We start from the raw sequence: 22,518 nt of genomic DNA, 5'->3' as shown, positions 1-22,518 counted from the left end.
TCCGGTAGCTTGTCGCGCTCCAAGTATTCCATTATGGGAGTCATCCAATTTGGCTCAGATGATACCTCCACCACTTGGTCCTCCTTGTCCTTCTGAATGGCCGACCATTTGAGGTAAATGATCGGTATTGTCTTAGGCTTTATGACTTGGATGGATGATCGGAGATTGGCAAGGGCATCTACATGACTATTGTTGCCTCTAGGCACTTGGGTTACAGTAAACTCCTCGAAGTTGGATTGAAGTTCTTTGATCTTGCCTAGATAGGCAACCATCTTGGTATCCTTGGCCTGGTAGGCGCCTTGTACCTGGTTAACCACGAGCTGGGAGTCGCTGAATACACTGATTCGCTTGACTCCCATTTCTTTTGCTAGTCCAAGTCCGGCTAATATGGCTTCGTACTCTGCTTCATTGTTGGTCACCTTGAACTCACATCGAATTGATTGTTCTATCACGTCGCCTAGTGGTGATATGAGGACAAGACCCAATCCACTACCTCGCATATTGCTGGATCCATCCACATATAGTCTCCATGTTTCGGCTTGGTCGGGTTGTTCGGTCATGCAACAAAGTTCCTTGTCGGCCTGCGTGGTAAGGTTAGGAGTAAAATCAACTAAGAAATCTGCTAATACCTGAGATTTGAGGGTCGTGCGTGGTTTGAATGTAATGTCATGCTCGCTTAATTCCACTGTCCATTTGGTCAAATGGTCTGAGAGTTCTGGCTTGTAGAGGATGGCCTTGAGGGGATAGGTGGTTACGACTTGTATTGGATGGCACTGAAAATAAGGCCGCAACTTCCTTGCGGCTTGTACTAGTGCATGGGCTAGCTTCTCTAGCTGGCTATATCGTGTTTCTGCATCCAAGAGAGACTTGCTCACATAGTAAATGGGAGATTGAGCCCGCTCAGCCAGACGCATTGTGACAGGAGGATCCTGTTTTAATCGACCTATAGAAAAGAAGAACGAAGGTGTTAGCACCACAAAAAAGATAAACATGATACTACAAACAACTAGATCAACTAGAACCACTCACTTCCTTCACTCCACGCGGACGGAATAGACATGTCAGCAGGCACACCCAAACTATCATAATTCACAAAAATATACTTTGATGCCCGCTTTTTTTCACCATCACCCATTGGTGTAATAAGGGCGTCCCTGTTGGGTTTTACCTTCATACAAAACCTACCCGTACCACGATTTTCCAACAAAGAATACGAGTATAACACATCGTATATGTTGACGTCAAAGTCGTGTAGCTCCGCAAATACTTGGAGACTTAACAGTAGCCGCCATACATTCGGCATGAGTTGGCCTGGAGACAGGCTATGATAGTCGCACAACTCCAACACAAGTCGGGGTAGTGGGAGCCGACTCTCCTGCACGAAGATAAACTCGTATAGACACACCATATTCTCAGCATGATAGTTGGCGAGCAAGTTGCATCCGGAGCATGCAGTGTAACCCAGTCAGGTATCCTATATTTTCTGCGAAGCCTCCTCACCATATCAGCCCGGTTTATGTCTGATATCAGATTCTCCTTGCTAAGAAACGAAAGAATAGGAATAACATCCAGTATATGTCCTTTACTATCCACCCAGAGGCCCGAACCTCCAGACGTCCCCTGACAAACAGAGCTACTTCGTCGTAGCCGACCACTAGGGATACCCGATGGAACTTCTATATCGTTATCACCCCCTTCATCCACTAAATTATACATTCCGCTAGCAGATGCTGTCGACCATCCCCGATTTTGCGACATAGTGGTTTGACCCTAAAGTATAGCAACATCTAGGTTTAATCAATCCAGACCATCCAGATCCAACCCGACAGTACAAGCATATCAAGTGAAAGAGAGGATAAATTGATCTAGACCATCCTGACTCAACCCGTTGCATTATCAAATATGCACACAAGCTAACAAGATATACATGCTAAGTATACACGACCAACAACATCAATAAATGGAGCACATATGCTTACTAGAACAAAGAGGTCCATCCGTATCACCCCGACAACTCGGATCACCCCGGTAAAGCATAGCAACAGTGCAGAAAGTATTTAAAGTCTAGATAAGCATACTCCGACAAACATCATATACGCAAACAATGAAACATATATGGATCAAATCATCTCCTACAAAAACAGTAGATCAAAGCTATCCTAAGGCAACACATAACATGCTTACATAAAATCATGATTGAAGATATGTAAAGAACAATCAAAGAACAGTAGAGAGAAAACCAACCTTCATCGAAGCCTTCAAAAATGCTCTATCTACTCTTGATCTCTCCAAGCTCCAAGCTCTCCAATAGCTTTCAAAGTGTTTGTGAAAAATGAAAGGCAAGTCCCCCATTATATAAATGAATGAAAGCCCCGGATTTGCGACACTTGTCAACCATCTACAACGAATCACAATAATCGAGCTCTTCAAACTAGCACAAACATGTCGAGATGACTCTAGCCATCTAGACCATCCAGGACGTCCAGGTCACCCAGGATTTTAACATGTTGCAACGGCTTTAGCCATCCATAGCACCCAGGACGTCCAGGACATCCAGGATAGCTAAGACTCCAACACGACTCTAGCCATGTAGAGCATCCAGGACGTATATCAGAATGGCTCTAGCCATCCAGAGCACCCAGGACGTCCAGGACATCCAGGATAGCTAAGACTCCAACAGAACTTTGGCCATCTAGAGCATCCAGGACATCCAGGATGTCTAGGATTTCAATATATCACAATGGCTCTAGCCACCCAGAGCATCCAGGATTACCCGGACACCCAGGACATCCCGAACACATGCATAGTGCAGAGACACCCTGCCACCCCGAATATCTTAAAGTACACACATGATTTTGATGACTGGGCATCCAGAACTACCATGGCATCCAGAACTACCAAAATCAACTAAGAAATCTGCTAATACCTGAGATTTGAGGGTCGTGCGTGGTTTGAATGTAATGTCATGCTCGCTTAATTCCACTGCCCACTTGGTTAGACGGCCTGAGAGTTCTGGCTTGTGGAGGGTGGCCTTGAGGGGATAGGTGGTTACGACTTGTATTGGATGGCACTGAAAATAAGGCCGTAACTTCCTTGCGGCTTGTACTAGTGCGAGGGCTAGCTTCTTTAGCTGGCTATATCGTGTTTCTGCATCCTAGAGAGACTTGCTCACATAGTAAATGGGTGATCGTTTCCCATCATCCTCCCTGACCAACATCGCACTCACGGCCGTGTCAGATACGGCCAGATAAACTATCAAGGTTTCATGGTCCTTAGGTTTAGCTAAAAAAGGCGGGCTGGTCAGATACTGCTTGAGCTCCTGTAGGGCGGCTTCATACTCCTCCGTCCACTCGAACGATTTGGATTTTCGCAAAGTGTTGAAAAATGGGTGGCACCTTTCGGATGACCTTGATATAAAACGGCTGAGTGCGGCTATCCTCCCAGTGAACTTCTGGACGTCCTTTACACAAGTAGGAGACGAAATCCTCTGGATTGAATCAATCTGGGCGGGGTTGGCCTCTATGCCTCTTTGTGTCACCATATAGCCTAGGAACTTGCCTGCAGTTACACCAAATGAACACTTAGTAGGATTTAACTTCATATTATACTCCCTTAAGATGTTGAATGTGTGTCGGAGATGGTCGATATGGTCTTGCGCATGGATGGACTTGACGAGCATGTCGTCGATGTAGACCTCCATCGTATGCCCAATTAAATTCTCAAACATCTTGTTGACTAGGCGTTGGTATGTTGCTCCTGGATTCTTTAGGCCGAATGACATGAAGATGTAGCAATAAAGTCCAAAGTTTGTTAGGAATGACGTTTTCTTCTCGTCGTTAGGGTGCATTCGGATTTGGTGGTATCCCGAGTATGCATCCATGAAGCTCAGTAGTTCATGTCCGGCTGTCGCATCTACCAGCATGTCGATGTGTGGTAGAGGGAATGAATCTTTCGGGTATGCCTTGTTGAGGTCCATGAAGTCGATGCACACCCGTCATTTACCATTCTTCTTCTTTACTACTACCACGTTGGCAAGCCATTTGGGGTAATGAGCCTCCCGGATGAGTCTGTTTCAGATGAGCTTTGTGACTTCTTTGTAGATGATTTGGTTCCTCTCGGGAGCAAATTTTCTTCGCTTTTATTTTCTTGGCGGGTAGTCCGGATCTACCTGTAACCTGTGAACAATAATATTTGGGTCAATTCCCGTCATGTCCTCATGAGACCAGGCAAAACAATCATAGTGCTCAGTGAGAAATGAGATAAGCTTCTGTCTTAGTTCGGGATCGAGTTGAGCCCCAATCTGGACTCTATGATCTGGGTGATCTATGTCGATTTGGATTTCATCTATCTTTACGGCTTCCTCTTCTGCAAAACTAGCGGACCGCTTCTGTTTGTCGGGTTCTTCGAGTTGGTCCGGTTGCACATGTTGTGTCGGTTGTGGTGGTTGTTCCGTTCTTGGGCAAGAAGGACAATCTTGTTGTAATTGCTATAAGGTCCACTTGGACTTCATCGTAGTTTGATAGCAGGATCTGGAGTCTTTTTGCTCTCCCTTGATCTCCTTGATGCCCCACTTGGTCGGGAACTTCACTGGTGGAAGGTGGAAGGGACTGCCTCCATGTCATGGATCCATGGACGACCAATGATAACATTGAATGCGGAGGGGGCATCAACCACTAGGAATCTTGTTGACAAATTGACTCCTTCGGCATAGACGGGTAGGTCGGTCTCCCCAACGGTTGTCTTGCTCTCACCGTTGAAGCCTATGAGGACGGCGGTTTTCTTTGTTATGCTGGACTCGCTTAAACCCATCTCCCTGAAAGCACTAATAAACATGATATTGGCGGAACTGCCGTTATCAATCAATACCCGTTTTGTAAGACAATTGGCAATATAGATAGAAATAACTAAAGCATCGTGATGAGGGTTAAGAAGCTTGTCTGATTCTGTAGTTTGAAAGCTGATTGTCTGGGTTGGCAGGCCGGTCTTGGCCCGACTGGGTACATCTTCTCCCGCCTTGTTAGATCTTGCTTGTCTGGTGTGCCTCTTTGCAGCAGAGTGTGTAATTCTACTAACTTCTGAGCCCCCAGAAATCACGTAGACTATCATCTCATAGTTGGGCGGGTTCGGCGGAGTGACTTCTCTGTGTTCGTCCCGTCTCTCCCTTCCTTGGTTTAAGGTGTGCTGACCTTTATCTGTTAGAAATTCAGTGAGGTGACCTCCTTTGAGTAAGTGCGCCACCTCCAATCTTAGTGCGATACAATCCTCTGTCCGATGTCCATGGTCGGCATGGAACTCGCACTACTTGGATCTATCTATGTGGTCGGCTGGTGCCCTCATCTTTTCCGACCATTTGACCTTGTTGCCTAGATTCCTGAGAGCTGAGACCGCCTCGGCTGGTGAGATATATAAGTTGTACTCTGGTATCTTGGCTCTTTCTCGTGGTCGCGTCTCGTAAGGTTGGTCATACTCTCTCCTTCTGTACTCTTGTCGTGGAGGTGGGTAAGGTTCAGACCGCCTATCACTCGTCCTCCTATCCACCCTGGAGTCCTTTCTAGTGTTTCTGCTCGGTGAAGATCGGTGGTGACTGTATTGATCTTCTACCCACTTGATTTGTGCCCATGCCTTGGCAAGGATGTCCTTCATTGTTCTACAAAGGTATTTGGTGAGATCTTTGTAGAGGTCTGAGTCGGGCAGAAGACCCTTTCGGAAGGCGGTGACCGCTGTTTGGGTGTTGCAATTGGTGATGGACACCTTCTCTTTGTTGAATCGGCTGATATAGTCCCGAAGAGACTCGCCACGCTGTTGCACCACGGCGTAAAGATCTTCCGATATCTTTTCAAGCTTCCTGCTACTAGCATATTGCTGCACAAATATATCTGTTAGTTGGGCAAAACTTGAAATAGAATAATTTGGAAGGTTAGTATACCACTGGAGGGCCGATTCTGTCAGACTAGAACCGAACCCCTTACACATGCAAGCCTGCCTCAATTCGCGAGGAATTGCAGAAGTGAACATCCTTTGCTTGTACTGAGCGATATGGTCGGTCGGATCCGTCGTGCCGTCGAACATTTACATGCTCGGGAAGCTAAACTTGATGGGCATCTCCACCAAGGCAATCTCATCTACGAATGGGGAATCAGCGTAGCAGTTCTCCGAGCTTTTGTGGATAGGTGCCGGGACACCAGGAATTCACTGGATCAATGTCTCCATTTCGGCCAATCTTATAGCCAGGGCTGGGTCCATGTCCGGATGAGTGCTAGTCGTGCCTTGTTTGCTTGGGTTGATATGAAATGGTTGATCTGGTGCATTGTTATCTTGATCGGCTGTAATCGTTTGCCTTGAGATTCCGTTTGGCTGACACGTCGGGGTGTTGCGCACGTGATCATTTTCCAATTGCCCTGGTGGTACTACTTGCACCTGGGTAGTGTCGGTCTGACCTGTCGAAAGAGATCGACCTACCTCTACTGGCGTTGAGTTGATCTGGGTTGGGGTTTCCATTACGATTGTCCCAGCTATCCCAGTTATCCCGGTTGTCCCGGGTGTCCCAATTATCCCGGTTGTCCCGGGTGTTCCAGTTATCCCGGTTATCCCGGGTGTTCCGGTTGTCTTAGGTATCCTAGGTGTCTGGTCTGGGACATGTGTTTCACCTGAATTCACAAGACTAATACCCGTGTTAGGATGAATTGCCTCAGATCCAATGTTTCTTACCTAAGATGATGGATCGTCTGGGATGATCTCAGTTCCGTGAGGTGTGAGAGGGATGTCCTCAATGTCCACCATGGAATTGACGGGGACTCGGAACCGGTTCGGATGGTGTGTTCGAATTGGCGGAGGAGTTTGGATCTGGGTGAGAGTGTTCAGTCGGTCTAGCAACTCTAGGTTTTGCTTTTCCAACATCAACCTACTCTCCTTTTCCTAGGCCATCTGGTCCATCAAAGCATTGAGCTTCGCATTTATCTCCACCTGGGCCAGCAGTTCTGACTGGGATGAAGCGTCGATCGTGTCACGTGTTTTGTTTCGGGTACTCATAGTAGAACTCAATAGTTGCTCGGAATGCTCGATTGCTAGGGCCCCACGGTGGGCACCAAATTGTTGGGGGGTACGTCCAACAACTACGGATAAGGACGTCGGGGTCGTCCTGGACGGTGGGCACTAGCAACCTGAAACCACAGATACGTTAGAGCCCTTCTAGGAACACCGGTGGGGGTGTCGATGGAAGGGCCTCCGACGCTCAAGTTAGTAACAGTATAAGAAATCGTATTGAAAGAATTGAAATATATTGAAAAATGATTAGATCGGATCAATCGGGATGGTGGATCAGAGAGTCGTTCAGCAATCAGCTGGGGTCGCCGGGGCGTCCTGGATCAACTGGTTGCTGGGATCTCCTAGATTGAAAGCGTGGAGGCGGAGTAATGCGAGTGAGGAGAGAAGGCAGAGAGAACGTGTTACAGCGTGAATGACTGGATGGGCGGAATGACCTAGTTGGCTTTCTTATATATTGTGGTGTCTTGACGGCTAGGGTTTTACTGGTACGTCTTTTCAACCCTAGTCGTTCCGATATTCCTGGGATCCATATCTCTGACTTGCCTTCTTCCTCAAGTCGCTGCCCTTTCTAGGGTTTGGTGCGATTGAGCTTTACCGACTTAGCGCATGGGCTGAAATTAATTTAGTTTTCAGATTTGGGCCAGGTATTTGGGCTGCAAATATTTATTTAAATGAGCTATACGAATTGGGCCAGGTATTAGTCAAAATGCTTGCTAATGTATCATGTCTAGAGTCTCACCATTTTAAAAATTCTTCATTCTCCTTCATTCTCATCGTTTCATAAGTCATATCTCTTATCCCACATTGATTTTTAATTAAACTCCATCTTGATCAAAGATTATATAAATACTTGTGTAGTATCTCATCATTTATATATTTGCTTCATCAATTTAATTTGATCAATTAACTTTTAGTTGGCCAAATAGATAGTTATATTTTTATTAAAAAATAATTTAATTTATCTAATATTACTTTGACCAATAATAAAATTTATTCAATAATGTCAGTCTATATAAATTGAAGACCTCTCCTTCATTGTCTATCCTATGTGGCACTCTCACAAGTTAGTATTTTGATCATTCTCAATTTTATATTATATGACATTTTTACATCTTTTCTTCATCCATCCCACATTGAAATTATCCTAAACTCCATCAATTCATAATCTATATAAAAGGCTCAATCTTCATGTAGGAATTCGGCCATCTATTTTTTTCCACATTGATATTATATTTAATCATTGGAAAATATAGATAAAGAAATACTTATAATATGTATTTCAAATAAATAGTTTTCCACATGTTTTTATAACTGCAATAGATCTTAAACTGAACTTGGTTAAAGTAAATAAAATGATCGTTAGATATATTTTAAATGAATAAGTAATTTAATTTAATTTGGTCATATAAAATAAAGAAAATGATAGTAAGATATATATTAATTAAATAAGTTCTTCAATTTAATTTGATCATGTATATAATTTGAAATAATCCTCATTTTCACATTAAACTCATAACCTAAATAAAAAGCTTAATTTTCATTCATATTTTAGTTTTTCATCATTCTCACATTAATATTCTATTGAACTTAATCACTGAAGATCTAGATAAAGAAATACTTAAATTATGTATTTCAAGCACATAGTTTTTATATATATATATACTCCATCCGTCCCAATATTCAAGTCCCGTATTCCTTTTTGAGCCGTCCCACGTAACAAGTCCCATTTCCTTTTTGGCATTAATTAGGACTCAATTAAGCATTTAATTAAGTCTTTCTCCTCCCACCAACCAACCCATCTGCCCCTCTCTCTCTCGCTCTCTCTCTCTTGTTTCAACCCCACCTGCCTATCTCTATCTTCTCTCTCAATCGTCTGAAAATCATCTCCCCCTTCTCTCCTCTCACCGCCTCCATCTGAAAATCATCTCCCTCCATCTCACCGCCTTCTACTGCCTCGCACCTCCGCCGCCTCCATCGCCATCCTCTTCCACCGCTTCCCACCTCTCCACCTTCACCGCCTCTACAACCATTTTCTTCGGCCGAACAAACAGAGCCACCACTGCGCCGGACTCCAACACCTCCGCACCACCGTTCATCTCACCCCTCCACCTTCCACCGCCTCCAACACCTCCTGCTCCGCCTCGCGTCTCCGCCGCCAACGCAACTCGCGCCGCCTCGTGATTCCGTCTTCACCGACTCCAACGCCGCTTCGCGCCTCCTCCTGCACTGCCCTCCACCGCGGGCAGATCTGCTCAAATAATTTAGGGATTTCTGGTTTTGGTTGTTGGGGTGGGGTGGCATATTTACAGAGGGTGGTGCGGTTGTCGCCGGAGACAGGGAGAGAATAGGGAAGGAAGAGGGCGCTGGTGGTGGTGGCGGACAGATCTCTGGCCATGGTGGTTCTCTGCCCATGCGCCGAACTCAATTTTGCTAGATCTGGGAAATGATGTAGGTATTGCTATGGATGTGTGTTCGTGTGTTCTGTGAGACCGCCGGAGAGAGACCACCGGAGAGAGACCACCGGAGAGAGAAGGTGGTCTGTGAGAGATAAAATTTCCAGAAGGTGGCCGGATAGAGACCACCGGAAATGATTTTGATTAATTTCCAGTTTTTTAATTTTGCTATATTCCTTGTTGTATTAGTCAATTGAATTAGTAAATAAAATAACATTAAATAAAGTACTAATTATGTGGTCCCTACTACTTTTACATTCACTTTAACTCTCCTAAATACCCGTGTCCAAAAGAAATGGGACTTCATTAACGGGACGGATGGAGTATATATATATATATATATATATATATATATATATATATATATATAATTGCAATAGTTTTCCACATTCAATTGAATTTGGCTATATAAAATAAATAAAATGATACTTGAATATATTTTAAATAAATAGGTTATTCAATTTAATTTGGTCATATGAAATAAAGAAAATGATACTAAGATATATATTAAATAAATAAGTTCTTCAAATTAATTTGAAATAAATCTTCATTTCCAAATAATCTCATAATAATCTAGATAAACACTTAATCTCCATTCATGATTTTTCTTATGTTATTTATATTTTATTAATTCTATAATTCAATATTTAGCTTTACGATACTTTAGCAAATGTAAAATTTATATTAAAAGATATTTATAAAAATAAAATGATGTAATTTGAATCTCATATTGATTTTTATGATATTTTTTTTATTAAATTTTAGAAAATATAAAATCTATATAAAAACAAATTTGTAAAAATAAAATGAAGAAATTTAAATCTCACCATTGATTTTTATGATAGTTTTTGGGTTAATAACCTAAACAGAAGTATATATTTTACGCAATTTTCATTAAAGAAATTTTGAATCCTAAATCTTTTTTTCATAAAGTTTTACAAATTAAATTATTGAATCATGTGAATATTAAGATGATGAATTAATAAATTTGTCTTTTCTTATGTTATTTATATTTTATTAATTTTATAATTCAATATTTAGTTTTACGATATGTTAGCAAACATACAATCTATGCAAAATAGATTTATAAAAATAAAATTATGTTATTTGAATTTTTATGACACTTTTTCAGTTCATAACCTAAATAAAAGTATATATTGTATGCAATTTTTATATAGCTATAGACAAGATGATTCTCAAAATCCACTTTGATTTTTCAAACTCTACGAGATAATGTTAAAAAGTCAGAGGTGGTCTATCAAGCTTCATACGGGATGTACTCAATTGGCTCCAAACAAAATGATGCTCATAAGTTATAAGTGGCTTGCCAAACTCCAAAGGAGAAGATGCTTATAACTAAATTATGATCCTTTAAGCTTCAAACAAGATAATGTTTAGCATTCATTTGCGGTCTTTCAAGCTGCAAATGAGTGATGATTAGAACCCAATTCTGATCTATCAAACTTTGGACGAGATGATGCGTACAAGTCAATTATAGTCTTTCAAACTCTATACGAAATGATGCTCATAAGTCAGTTATGGTCTTACGAGTATTTTGGCTCCAAACAATATGATGGTCACATATTAGATGCGGTTTGTCATGTTCCAAACAAAATGATGTTCATAGCTTAATTATGACTTTTGAAACTTTAAATGAGATAATTCTTAGCACTCAGCTTCAGTCTTTCAAGCTCCAAATCAGTGATGCTTAGAACTCAGCTGTGGTCTATCAAACTATAGACGAGATGATGCTCACAAATCAGTTATGGTTTTTCAAGCTCCACACGAGATGATGCTCACAAGTCAGTTATGGTCATTCAAGCTCCACACGAGATGATTCTCACAACTCTGTTATGGTCTTACGAGCTTCAAATGAGATGATGCTTACAAGTCAAGTTTTATCTTTTCAAGTTGCAGATGAGATGATACTCATAAGCCAAATCTCATATAACAAGTTTCAGATAAGATAATGATTAAAGTTCGACGTACAAAAGTCAAATGTGAGATTTCAAGCTATAGACAAGATGATGCTCAAAAGTCTTGTAAGGTTCGAATGAGATGATGTTCATATATAAAATGTGATCTTAAATTTTGTCTATCAATTTATAAAAATTACACTCCTATAAAATTAGTAAATCTTTCCTATATACAATTAACAAAAAATACGATGTGTCAATCCTTCATTATATTCTATGTCAAATAAAGCTAAATCTTTTTCTTATTACTTTTCTAAAATCTCCAACCTCACATCAACTTTTTAAGAAAATTTCATCAAATAAAAATTTATATAAAAATGCAATCTATTTTAACTTTCAACAAAAAACTAACATATAAGGGTGCGTTTACTTTGATGGATGAATTTATCCATGGAAAAAGATGGATAACAAAAATTTATGTCTTTAAATGTCTCATTTATTCTCCCACATTTTACACAAAAGATGAGTTCACTATTTTTCCTTCCTTATTTTCATTTCAATGATGGATAATATTATCCCTCCTTTTTTTGTGTGATAATGTTATCCATCTTTGAAGTGAAAATAAGGAACAAAAAATGATGCGCTTATCTTTTATGTAAAACGTGGGAAAAGAAATGAGATATTTAAAGGCATAAATTTTTGTTATCCATTCTTTTCCATTGATAAATTTATCCATCAAAGTAAACTTATTCTAACAAGCAAAAATGCTTGAACTGTACCAGCAATTTATTTTGGTCAAATAAAATTAAAATTTAAAGTTAATTTATATAAAGATCATTTCATATGCTATAATAAAAAAAATAATGTATAATAATAATTATAATATAAAGTGATTTCCCGTCGAATTTCAACGGGTTACACACTAGTTATAATAATACACTTCTATAGATTCTTCTTTTCTCTTGCTCTCACCTTGTCTGTAATTTCTTGCTACTTTACAACAACTCACATATTATATGGGGTGGATAATTTTCTCTAAGCATAATGACAAAAAAAAAAAAAAAACATAACATCCTTTATTCCTCTTTTTCACTCCAATTGATGATAATGATGTGATAATATTTTTAAATGTTTTATATTTCTTTTCCACCCTAAAGAAACGAAATAAAAAAGATGAAAACCACTAAAATGTAATAAAATTTTCTCAATTTTCTTTCATCCCTCCTCTTTTTCTTATGATAAATTTGTAACTAAATAAAAATAGAAACGAAATAAAAAAGATGGAAACCACTAAAATGTAATAAAATTTTCTTATTTTTTTAATCCTTTTTTTTCTTATGATAAATTTGTAACTAAATAAAAATGCACCTTGACAGAAGGAAAAAGAAAAAAGAAACAAGAGCTCTCTTTCTTGGCTTTTTTGCTCAATAAACTCAATGCATTTCTTGTTTGTTCTCGGAAGATAAATAATTTCTTTTGGACAAATCCTGAGAGAGAGGTGTCAAACCTAAGTTGTCAGCTGAAGCTTTCTCAGGTTCCATCAATTGTGTCTCAAAATGAAGACGAGCATGGATCAGATCGATAGATACCAAAAACTTACTTACACCAATGTATGGAATCAATAGAGCCCCAAGAACTTCCACCAAAATCCCCCAACGACTGCCCAAATCACCGCGTTGACAAGGGCCATGATGAAGCCGTACTTGAATACATCCGGAAGATCTACATAACCGGCTGTTTACACGATCACAAGAACACTGGTCAGTCAAAATATCCAAGAACAAGCACCGTCTAGTTGCGATGGGACAACGATTTTAGGGAGCCAAATCGATATTTAAATAGCAACTATGTACAGGATAGAGGATATTGCAAAACAAGGCCCCAAAGAATTATCTAATCAGTGCGAAAAAACCGGAAGAGGGAAAGAAGTAGAATTTTGACTGAAAGAAATTGGAGAGAAATGGATATCAATCTAGGATAAAAGAGTAGTTGTACCTCCGAAATATACAGCAGCTTGACCACTGCTATAATGTGTCAAAGCACCAAAAAGATTGGTATTGTAAGCTAGAGCCAGTGCTGCTAGCACACCCGGAACTCCGGATGCCAAATGCATCGCAAGGAATGCAGAATACAACGCTCCAACATGGCCAGTTTGACTTGCGAATAGGTAGTGGATACAGAAGTAGGCAGCTTGAAGAACACCAAAAGCAGCAGGCCAACTCAACGACAATGACTGCAGAGCTTTGGCTACACAAGTAGACATCCAGCTCACGATGCCAAGATTTGTCAATTGGCCAGCCATGCCCACCAGAACTGCAAACCATGCCAAAGTGTCCCATGCCGATTTCTCACTTAAGCAGTCATCCCAATCAAGCACTCCCAATAACAAGAGGATTGAGAGACCAAGCATTGCAGCAACAACACTTGCAATACCAAGTGCGTCTCTGCATGAATATCATCATCTCATATCAATTTACAGTTCACATCAAATTTAACCACAATGTTCAGTCTAATGAAAACACTAAAGTACTTGTCGAGTAATCAGTTTCAAACAATGTTAAATCAGAAAATTGGCATAGAGGTTGCTCTCGAAGGATGACATCAACTTCCGTGGCATCTGAAGCATATATAATGTGTCATAGAACTCTACTCTGGCATGCACGGAATCAATGAAATAAGAATATGGCCCGCGTCTTACTAAAATGTTACATTCAGATTTCATATTCCACCCAAACATGTCTCTATAAAAAAGTAACAAATCAGTAGTTTCCGAATAGAACATGTTTGAATGATTAAATTGAAAAAGTAATACGTACCCAAAAATCCACAAAGAAACTGCAAGAAGCATTGTACCAATCATGACCAATTCATTTTTCGTGACAGGTCCCATAAGCTCCAATCTCTTTGAAGCCATGGCAGGGGCTTCAGGTGTATCTTTGATTTCAGGAGGATAAAGCTTGTACAAGATGAGTGGTGTAGCCAAAAGAGAGACAAATGCAGGCAAACTTGCTGCCTTGAACCAAGTAACCCACGGGTTTGAAATTACAACCCCAAGCTCCTCAGCGAGTTTGAGACATAGCAGATTTTGAGCTGCAGCAGTTAGGAAAAGACCACTAGAGTTACCAGCAGACTGTCACACATCAAAAGAGGAATGCATGAGTGACTGGGAGATGAGTAAGTGACAATTGCCCAAACCATTGAAAAATAAATTCTGCGGGCGTGGAACACAGATATTCATATCTTAGGCAAGATTATATGGTGCAATTTGACTAAGTGGACAACATAGAGATATTAATAAAAGTTTGCAAACCAAACTGAAGTGTGCAGCAGCCATTATCATAACATTTTCCCTCTCTCAGTTTGAATATAATTTCAATAATCATATTACAGTCACACAAGTATCCATAAGAAAGTTATTTTCATTAAGAAACAGCCAAAATGGAAAATGCAGTAGTAAACCTTCAAATAGTATGCTACCATCTTTATAAAACTAATATGACTAAATCACATAATACATTATCTAAGGGGATGTTATGCTACATACTTTATGTGAGCACCGCTCTCGTTTAATCCACGTTAGCATTATTTATTTTTGTTTTATACATTTATTTTGATTCTAATACCTCAAAAATTGTTATTAACATCATTAATTTTACAAATTACATAATAATCAAAGCTCGATTTGTTCATTATTCCTATAAATTCAAATAAATGGACAAATAAACACAATGAGCTTTGATTTTTGTTGAAATTTATAAAAACAATTACGTCAATAACAATTTTGAATGTATTAGAATCAAAACAAGTATATAACACAAAAAATAAATAATGCTGACGTGGACTAAATCAAAGTGATGCTCGCATGGAGTATGTATCATAGCATTCCACACTTGATCTAATGCAGTTTCAACATGGTTCTTATCCAGCCAATTGATGAATTGCAATTCGTAAGGAGAGTCAAATAGGAAAAATAGATAATATAAAAACAAAACTTACAGCAAGAAAATTACGAAAGTTTCGAATTCCAAGAAATGTAAATGAACTCCAACAGCAAATTATCAACAATCAACAAACCTGAAACTGCGATTGCACTAAATATGATCCAAGCTTCTTCTTGGAGGGGTCACCGGGCTTACTCCCCGCCGACAACGAGAGCGACTTAATGATGGGCAAGAACACGCCTCCGGCCCTGGCGGTGGTGCTCGGCATTGCCGGCGCAATCAACGCTTCACTCAGCGTCAAGCCGTAAGACAATCCCAGAGTACTCTTCCCCAACCATTTTACGAAATACGTCGCAATCCGATCACCCAATCCCGTCTTCACGAAGCCACGGGCGAAGAAGAAGGAGATGACGATCAACCAAATAACCTCATTAGTGAAGGCGGAGAAGGCGGAGGTGAAGCTGAGCGTTTTGGTGAGAATCGAGGTGGTGAGGCCGATGAAAGCCCAGGCGCCGACGGGGAGGGGGCTGAGGACGAGGCCGGCGATGGTGGAGAGGAAAATTGAGAGCAATTGCCACGCCTGAGGGGTGACTTCGGGGGGTTTGGGGACGAAGAAGCGGACGACGACGCCGATTGCGACTGAGATGATTAAGGGGATGAGTTTGGCGCCTTGTAGGGGAGGAGATGATGGCTTAGATTCGATTGGGGCGGCGGCGGCGGCGGACGAGGAGGCGAATATAATGGGGAGCCTTGGGTGCGTGGATTTGTGAATTGGGCGGAAGAGGGGGCAATTGGTTGGGGTATGGATGAATTTGGGAGTGGCGGAGGTGGATTTGAGGGGGCGGAGATGGGCGGCGGGGCGGGGACGGGGGAGACAGAAACGGGAGAAGGAAGTGGCGGTGGTGGTGGAGGAGGACGAGTAAAGGGCGATGCTCTCCATGGAGGGAGAGAGAGAGGGAATTGAGATGAATGAGTTGCAGAGCTAGTGTGTGTGTGTGGCGATTTTGGAGAAGGAGAAGGGCGGAATCTACGAAGGCCACAGCAGGGGAAGTGTTGAAGCTGCTTTTTTAACTGTTATATATGTCTGTTGTAGTTTGAGGTGGACATCTAACAACTTGGAAATATGCTAAATCTTTTCCTCTATTTTATCGTTGTATTTCTCTTTTTGTAACCATCCAAATATTTCCACTCACTCGAATGCCCATACACAAAGTAAGTCAGTTTGTGGCAGGGGTGTGCAGCGGGTCGGACTCGGATCGATCCGGACCAATCCGTTGGGTTTGTTGGACCGAAATTTTTAAAATATTGGATCGATTCGGACCGTTCAATTCGTGTGAACCGACCCAGAACCGAACTCGAACAACAGTTCCGATTCGGTCCGGGTAAGACCCGCCAAGAACCTTCCCCCGTTTTGCACTAATTTTTCAATTCTAAAAATTAGTGTGCATCTTCGATTTTAACTCTCTTCATAAATAATATAGTATGCATTATGCTTTTAAGCAAGATCTGTAGATCTTCTGTACTAAAAAAAATTGTAGACTATTCAATTTGTAGATTATTAAGTTTTTGTATATTAAATCAATCGAATCATGTGTTGCTCTCCATTTTCGTGAATTCCCCTCACTCTTACTGCTTAGGAACTTAGTTCAAAAGAGCAAATAAATATTTACATTACTTTGATACTTTCCATATCAAATTTCATTTATACATGAACTTTCTACCAAAAACTTCTCCAAACATTCAGTAACTTAGTTTAGGGCTTTAGAAATTTGAAATTTAATATTATTAATATTATTAAAAATATTAAATATATAAAATAAATAATTAATTTTTAATGATATGGGTCGGTCCGGGTTCGACGGGTTCAACCAGGTTTCGACCCGGACCTACCCGAGAAAAAATCGGTCCTAGAAATTGGACCCAGCCCGGACCATAAATATGCAGTGGGTCGGTCCGGTCCAGACCGAACTCGTCGGTCCGAATAAATTCGGCGGGTCCGATTCGGGTTTGCTCACCCCTAGTTTGTGGTCAAACAGCAATTGCCAAACCACACAAAAAGAAAAAATATTAATGAATATATAAAGAAAGTATTATTTCATATTAAAAGTTGCAAATCCATATTTTCAAAAAAAAAAAAAATTGCAAATCCATTGCTGCTATCTATTTGACGTTGAATGAATTCGTGATTCGAATTTGAATTTAACGCAGGAGAAAAGTTCTATTTTTGAATTTATTATTTGTTCCAGTGAATTCATCCATTCTTATTTATATTGTAGCTTAATTAATGGGGTTCAAGATTTTAAATACCAATTTTTAAAAGTGATATATTTTTTAGCCCCTACTTTAAAACTAACTCTTTAATTTTACCCTATGATAATTCTTCAAAACCACTGCAAACTATTTTAAAATGATGGATTTGTTGAAAGGATATAAATTCGTTGTAAAAATAGATGAATTCAAAGAACATAAAACTAGGGTGGTAAAAAATGATTCCAATTATTCAGTTGTAATCATAATTGAATTGAAATTTCGATAATCGATAATCGAAATTTACGGGGTTCGGTTCGATTATCGGTTTTAGCTTTGGATGGATATTCGATTATTTTTTAAAACTCTTTTTGGATAGATATTCGGTTATTTTTTATAGTGGTGTTTCTATCATGAGAAATAACATAGCTATCTGTTCAAGTGTTTTGAATAATTCTCTCAATACTATTACTTGTCCATATAAGAACTATGTACATGTTACATCTACATTACCGTTTTACTAAATTCAAGAAAGATACAATATTTTTCTCATTAGGATCATACACATGTGTGGCACCTCAAATTGGGTCACATCAATCTGAACAACATCCAAAGCTCATGTTAAATAGGGTTTTGAAAATTTTTCAAGTTGTTCCATTTAGAACCTGCGAATTATGTATAGGGGACCAAACCTTTTAAGGCAAACGAGAATAAGAGCACCCGCAACGCGGGTACTCGAGTGGGTACTCGAGGAGAGGGAGGGCGTCGAGGAGGGCGTTGCGGCGTGGATCTACTCGAGGCATACTCGAGTCTTCGAGTATGCTCGAAGGGGGGAAGGGATGGGGCGTGCAATGCACGCTCCCAATTAAAAAAAAAAAAGGAAAAATTGGAAAATTCGAATTTTATTCGAATTTTGACTGCACCTCCTCGATTTGCGCACCTTTGACCGACCGTTTTCATTTTTTTTTTTTTTTCTTCTTCTCCTCTTTAATAAACCCCAACTTCTCCCAACCATCTTCACACCTCTTCTTCTCCTCTAATTTTCATCTCCTCCATTTCTCTTCAACAATTTTCTCCGTCATGGATCCACACAACCCTTTCTACGATCCAAATTGGTGCCCCGATCTCTCCTCCGATTATCATCCCGATATGGGAGGAATCAACTTGGAGGAGAGCCTGCCCGAGGAGGAACCGGTCAGTGCACAACAGAGTGTCTCCCCACCAAAGAAAGGCGGCCGGAGGAAGGAAATGGCCACCAAAATCAAGCACGACAAGGCCGCTAGGTACCGTCATACGTATGCTCCCGAGCATACGGATCTCATCGTCCAAATTTGGGCGGAGGAGACCAACGACGCCATTCGTGGGACGGATAAAAAAAGAGAGGCGTATTGGGGCCGGATCCACGCACGTGTGAACCCCATCCTCGGCGTCGACCTTAAGATCAAGCAACTTCAAGGCCACTGGTCCCGGGTGAGCGCGGATGTGCGTCTCTGGGAAGCTGTTTGGGTGGAGACGCGCAACAATTGGCCCTCCGGTCATTCGGATGATATGCTTCGTGACAAGGCCCAAATCCTCTTCAGGGCTCGAAGCCCACACAGGGCCTCCTTTAATTTCTGGAACGCGTGGAAAATTCTCCGGAACAATCCCAAGTTCAAGTCGATGTACCTCGTTGGAGACATGCATGCCTCCAAGAGGACAAAGACCACGGAAGAGGGCGGCTTCACCACCTCGGCGTCGGGCGAGGAGATCTCTTCTGCCCGGCCCATTGGCAACAAGGCGGCGAAGGCGGCAGCGAAGGGGAAAGGGAAGGCATCAGCGTCGCATACGAGCTCGGATCCTCCACCGGCAATAGTGGAGAGGTTGGACAGGACCGACGAGCAGATGAGGGCATTCTCCGCCCAGTACCAGCGGAGGAACGATATCAGGGAGAGGGAGCTCGATATGCAGCTCCTGAACACGGATACGACGCACATGACGGACGCACAACGTGCATTGCACGCGTCCATGGTCGCCGACGTGCTCAGGCGTCGTGGTCTATCCTAGGCTTTTAATTATGTGATTTTAATGATGTTTTAGTTGTTTTTAATTTTTATGTAATTTTATTTTATGTTTTAGGTGTTTTTAAATTTTTATGTAATTTTTATTTTATGTTTTAGGTAATTTTAAATTTTATGTTTAATGGCGTAATTAACTATTACAAAAATATGTTATTTAAATTATGCAATAAAATTTAAATGAAAAACATAAAATCAAAACTAATATTATCAAGTAGGCTATCAAGGAACCCCATTGCGGATGCTCTAAGGCCTCACATGTGTTAGAATTGATCAATTCTAACTTATGTGGACCAATCTATAAAGGCTCATGGAGGGTATGAATATTTTATCACTTTCATTGACGATTACTTTAGATACGGATACGTTTACCTGCTTCAGCATAAGTCTGAATGCTTTGAGATATTCGAAGAGTTCAAGGCGAAAAGTGGAGAAGAATTATAGGTAAAAGTATCAAGTCATTGCGGTATGATCACGGTGGCAAATACCTCGGAAACGAGTTTGAAATTCGATTATCGATTTAACCAATAACCGATTAGTTAAACCGATTAACCGATTAATTTTTTTTAGAAAAGAAATATTATATTTTATTTTAAAATTAAAACATACCTAATATTAATTTATTACCAATTTCCCAATTTCTAATTCCTAATATGTATTTCCTAACTAATTTCCCAATTTTCAATTACTAATTTCCTAATTTATTGGATAAAATTGAATCATTTCCAACAATCCCATACTCAAAACACATTATCATCTTCTACTCATTATTTGATTGTAGTTGTGCTTCTACTAGGGGTGAGAAAATCGAATTCGGGTATCGGGTATATCCGACCCGACCCGATACTCGAAAAATTAGGGTATCGGGTCGGGATCAAGTATTAGAAGCTACGAAAAATCGGGTATTGGGTATACCCGAATATATATATTCTTTGAGTCAGAGGGTTTTTAGGACAGTAACTTAGGTTGATTTGAAAATTAGGACAATAACTTTCGAACTTATAAAAATAGGACACTAATTAATAAGTATTTCACTCGCAGGACATTTTTCGGCCAATTATCGAATTTTCGGACTTTCCGCATGGATCAAGCACATGACATCCTATCTGGAGCCATAAAAATGACGTGCTTGCCACATAATCAATCCCTCGTGCGGGTCGTCAAGTGCTTGGTCCGTGCAAAAAAGTCCCAAAATTCAATAATTGCCCATAAATGTCCTGCGGGTGCAACGCTTAATAATTAGTGTCCTATTTTTACAAGTCTAAAAGTTATTGTCCTAATTTTCAAATTAACCTAAGTTATTGTCCTAAAAAATCATCTGACTCTATATTCTTTTATTATTTAATTAATTTAAATAAATAAATGGTGTATTAAAGGTTAATCTTTGGACCCTATTCTCTAAAATCTGAACTCAGATCTGTACCCGGTACCCACACCCACAGAATCCCTCCCAGCCCCAAGCTCCCACAACTGCGGTTGGCCGTTTCTCGCCGCGAGCCTGCCTTCCCGTCACCGACTGCGCCTGGCGAATCCCTCCCACCTCTCTCTGGCTCCTTGCCCTGCGCCGACCGCGAGCCTGCTGTCCAGGATGCCTCTCGCCGCAGCTGAACCTCCGACCCTACAGCCTCAGCTGAACCTTCGGCCCCCACAGCAGCAACCGTCTCCGGCTCTTCTCTTTATGCGCCTCCATAAATAGTCTGTGTTGGGAATGAGACGTCATTTGGAGTTGCTCAAGATTTGGAGTTGATCAAGATTTGGAATTGCTATCAGTCCTTTGGGAATTGATTTTTTTCCATTTTACGGGAAGCGTCTATGCTGAACATTGTTCACGTGAACGCTGTTCTTAGGATCATGACACGTGTCCCCTTAGTTCGGTTCGGCTTTTAGTAACCTAGACCGGTTACCCATGTCCAATACCACCGGTTCTCGGGTACATGGTTTTCTGATTTAACTTTTCCTATTTTTCATTTTTTCAAATTTGGTGCTTTGAAAACTGTGTCGTTTATTCGTATTTTCTTTTGTTTTTTATCCACCTTCTCTGAGACGTTTTTTTATTGAAGCATTAAGTATTTGAGCTTCCTTCCGTCCCCTGAGCTTACTCATACGAGAATTTTATTCTTAGCAAAATGTATTTGAGCTTACTTTCCTTGAGACGTTTTCGATTGTTGTAAGAGAAATTTTCCGGTCCGTTTTTCAGACAAGAATTATTTTCGGGCAGGTAATATCCTTTTATTTTCCATTATAATGCTGGAGCCTGGAGGAAGGTTTTTTTTGTTCTTTTTTCCCCTTTTCTGTCTCAAGATAAATCCGCACTGTTTTTCGTTTATGGTATCCGTCAATTTTTTTATTTTTTTTTAATCTCATATTCTGTTTCAAGATTCACGCTAAGTTCTTCCTTACACGATACACGCTTACACGGTTACGCGCTATTTTCTTCTTAAACGGTTGCACGCTATGTTCTTCTTACACGGTTGCACGCTATGTTCTTCTTACATGCACGCTATGTTCTTCTTACACGATACACGTCCTAAAATTAGTTTCGTTGATTGTTAAAAACCCCGTTATCCATTACAGATATATTTATTTGGCATTGACGCAAAATGAGAGTAGATTTGAATATATCGTACGGGCGTGATGAAGGTGATGATAGTTTGAGCGGTAGAGCAAATTTTGGTGATAACGTCTCTACCGATGATGAAATGGAGGTGTCGCCGGATGAAAGAATGCTTTCGGGCAGCAGTGACGAGGATGAAGCGGGCGATGATGTGGACATGGGTACTCCTAAGAATAGTATAGATGAGGATGCGCAAGAAACCGGTGAAGTTCCGATGAATTGTGTTGAGGAGTTGCAAAGTAAAGCTGA

General features: G+C 40.6%; 3 protein-coding genes across 3 annotated transcripts; all 3 read right to left on the bottom strand.

Annotated features, from left to right (window-relative positions):
• Nucleotides 1–4,584: 4,584 nt before the first annotated feature.
• LOC131023186 (uncharacterized) lies at nucleotides 4,585–5,106 on the bottom strand. The gene has a single exon (XM_057952731.1). The coding sequence runs from the start codon at nucleotides 5,104–5,106 to the stop codon at nucleotides 4,585–4,587; it is 522 nt and encodes a 173-aa protein (XP_057808714.1).
• A 192-nt stretch (nucleotides 5,107–5,298) lies between these two features.
• Nucleotides 5,299–6,069, bottom strand: LOC131023185 (uncharacterized). Its single transcript, XM_057952730.1, has one exon. The coding sequence runs from the start codon at nucleotides 6,067–6,069 to the stop codon at nucleotides 5,299–5,301; it is 771 nt and encodes a 256-aa protein (XP_057808713.1).
• Nucleotides 6,070–12,704: 6,635 nt separating this feature from the next.
• On the bottom strand, nucleotides 12,705–16,530 carry LOC131019507 (dicarboxylate transporter 2.1, chloroplastic-like). Its single transcript, XM_057948057.1, has 4 exons — nucleotides 15,488–16,530; nucleotides 14,230–14,543; nucleotides 13,409–13,857; nucleotides 12,705–13,147 (listed from the first exon to the last, which is right to left on the bottom strand). The coding sequence occupies exons 1-4, from the start codon at nucleotides 16,292–16,294 to the stop codon at nucleotides 13,032–13,034; spliced, it is 1,686 nt and encodes a 561-aa protein (XP_057804040.1). The 5' UTR covers nucleotides 16,295–16,530; the 3' UTR covers nucleotides 12,705–13,031.
• Nucleotides 16,531–22,518: the final 5,988 nt, after the last annotated feature.

This window comes from Salvia miltiorrhiza, chromosome 4, assembly GCF_028751815.1.
Source record: "Salvia miltiorrhiza cultivar Shanhuang (shh) chromosome 4, IMPLAD_Smil_shh, whole genome shotgun sequence".
In the NCBI taxonomy this organism is placed as follows: Eukaryota; Viridiplantae; Streptophyta; class Magnoliopsida; order Lamiales; family Lamiaceae; genus Salvia; species Salvia miltiorrhiza.
Note: the sequence above shows the minus strand (reverse complement) of the source record. Positions and strands in the feature narration are given on the sequence as shown.